The sequence below is a fragment of the Limulus polyphemus genome, unplaced genomic scaffold, assembly GCF_000517525.1.
Source record: "Limulus polyphemus unplaced genomic scaffold, Limulus_polyphemus-2.1.2 Scaffold3140, whole genome shotgun sequence".
NCBI classification, from domain to species: domain Eukaryota; kingdom Metazoa; phylum Arthropoda; class Merostomata; order Xiphosura; family Limulidae; genus Limulus; species Limulus polyphemus.
In genome coordinates, this window is record NW_013668750.1 from 42,133 (window position 1) to 44,914 (window position 2,782).

General features: G+C 30.7%; 1 protein-coding gene across 1 annotated transcript in view; it reads right to left on the reverse strand.

The window, feature by feature from the left end:
• LOC106468735 overlaps positions 1-2,782 on the reverse strand; it is a 21,582-nt gene continuing 18,800 nt past the window's right edge. The window contains exons 16-18 of the mRNA XM_022397104.1: positions 2,703-2,715; positions 2,166-2,276; positions 1-1,223 (exon numbers count right to left, since the gene is read on the reverse strand). Coding sequence (XP_022252812.1) covers positions 826-1,223; positions 2,166-2,276; positions 2,703-2,715 — 522 coding nt within the window. The 3' untranslated portion in view covers positions 1-825. The remainder of the gene's footprint in view (positions 1,224-2,165; positions 2,277-2,702; positions 2,716-2,782) is intronic.

Consider the following 2,782-nt stretch of genomic DNA (forward strand, 5'->3'; position numbering starts at 1 on the left):
TGTAAAAACTTGGATACATTTTACAGAATGTACTTTCCCGCAAAGAAAACAATTAGATAGGAACTTGAATCAAGACATTATCATCGTATTTATCCAATTCTCAATTAAATATCAGCCGTAACAAAAACATTAAGACAATTTTTTGTTAATTATCAATTTTAACTGAAATGGTATTAATTACCATTTTTATTATTTGCTTAAATTGGCTGCCTGGGTTATTTTGGATAGTGATTTATCCTACATTATACAGTATTTTTTAAAGTGGATACTAAAGCCCATAATATGAATATTTTAACATAATCTTGGTACTTCAAGTTAGATTCATAAGTGTTTATGGCAACGGTAAAATTGACACACAGTAAAAAATGGATCTCATACAAATTTAATAAGATAAAAGAAACCTTGAATGAAAAATTTAGTGTAATGTACAAAAGAAAGGCCGATGTTCATTTAACTAGAAAGGTTTTTAAAAATTTTAATCTTTAGGCTGACCAATGTTAAATACAAGAAATTTAATTTGAAAGTATTACAGACTAGAAGATAAAAATTACACTATATAGAGATACCGAAAAAATGGATTATTTCTAGCTGACTTAAAACTAGTTTCAGCTCACATAAAAATAACCTTTTTTTTTTTTTAAATACACTTTATACACATGCAAGTCAATGCTGGTTATAATAACGAAATGTCAAACTCTGGATCTTCCAACCTATCAACATCTCTATGATCGAGGGAATCAAGATGCTGGTTATAATAAAGAAATGTCAAACTCTGAATCTTCCAACCTATCAACATCTCTATGATCGAAGAAATCAAGATGCTGGTTATAATAAAGAAATGTCAAACTCTGGATCTTCCAACCTATCAACATCTCTGTTATCAAGGGAATCAAGATATGGTACAGATGGTAACGTCATTGATGAGAGAAGGTCCTCGACATCAAGTGTGTCTGGTAATGACAATAAACTGTGCGATGTTAGTGTAAGACTAACAGGTTCTTGCCGAGGCTCTGAAGATGACCCACTAGTTTCTTTAATGCAGAGGTCTTGGTCCAGTTGGGAAGTGTCCTCACCAATAGACTTTTTAAAGGGAGACTTTGACTTCCTTCTTATAGCCATGTTTGAGTCAAAAACTCTCAGTAAATCATGAAGAGAGTTTTGAATGGCTTCAGCTGGACTTAAAATGTCTCCTGTTTTGTGACTGGTATCATTAACCCTTTTGTCTATAAGAAAATAAATTACATTTAAGTATTTATCAGTGTTTATACATTGATTAAATCAATAATTAAATGTCATATATATATTCAGATGGAGCAGCATGGAAAGAAAAAGTTTATTTTAAACAAAGTCTTACATTGATAACAAGTTCTAAATGTTGACACATTTTATTATTTAATTAGAGAAAACAAATTATACAAAATGTCTCCCGTGTTAATTATACTGTTTAGTTATTCAATCACACGTTAGGTTTTTTTACCTATTTGTTTGTAAACAATAAAAAAAACAGTTTGAAATCCGAAAAATAAAGATGCACCTTAGTAGATCTGGAATCAATTGGTGTGTGTACAAGTATTTCTTGCTTTACAATAAACTTAATAAAGCAAAGTTAGATGCTACAAACAGAAGTACAAGAAATTTACTTCTTCATGAAACTGTAGTTAGCCAGTTCAGTCAGTAATAATTAACTTGGAGCAAATTGTCTTGATAAAATACACATTCATACGCAGGGGTTAAAGATCGGGTGATATAAATTTAAAATTATCTATGAAACATGAGGATAGTGTTAAAAATAGCAGTTTCGGAAGTGAATTTGGAAAATTAAACTTGTTTACCGTTTCATTCCTTAAGAATCATTAAAAATAATCTTATCTTTGGTAAAATACAGATTTATTTATATTCACATGTGGAACACTGATGTAGCAACCTATAATACAGTTTAATTAATTCAGAAATACAATCACAGCAACTTTTACAGTTGGCGAGGTCTGGTTTTAATGATTATGTTTTGACCCCTAGTATCGGGTCATTGTCAGGAAAAAGTTACACATAAAAGGCACGATGGGTTGAAATGGTGCAATAATTAAAACCAGAACTTGACAATCGTGAAAATTGTCGTTACTCACTTAGTTCAATAGGGTCCTCACTAAACGTGATTATATATTTACCTTCTGACATTGCTGTAGGTGTTTTGTCCACATAAATCAAGTTCTCTAGACCAGCCTGTTCACTGTTTGGTGTTCGGTAGAGCTTTTCTTTTGATTCAAAAGCCTTTCGTCCTACAGGGAAATAACATTAAAGTGAGTGTGTCTACAAACATTTCTAGGCTTCAAAACTAGAGCAATAACATTGATACATACAGACACACAAACACTTCTAGGCTTCAAAAAATTCACTGTTTACAAACAAAATGTTCTGAACACTTCTAGGCTTCAAAACATTCATTGACAAGCATTAATTTTTCTAGATTCATTTGTCAGCGTAACTAAATTTATTGTCAAGAGTCTTTCAATAAAATAACATTTACTTTTCAACTAAATCTAATAAAATCTTGTCCTGTTATTTGGTTTTCACAAAGACAAAGTACCTGTACCAATTATCAATATAATAACAACCTGTTATTTGGTTTTCACAATGACAAAGTACCTGTACCAATTATCAATATAATAACAACCTGTTATTTGGTTTTCACAATGACAAAGTACCTGTACCAATTATCTATATAACAACAACCTGTTATTTGGTTTTCACAATGACAAAGTACCTGTACCAATTATCTATATAA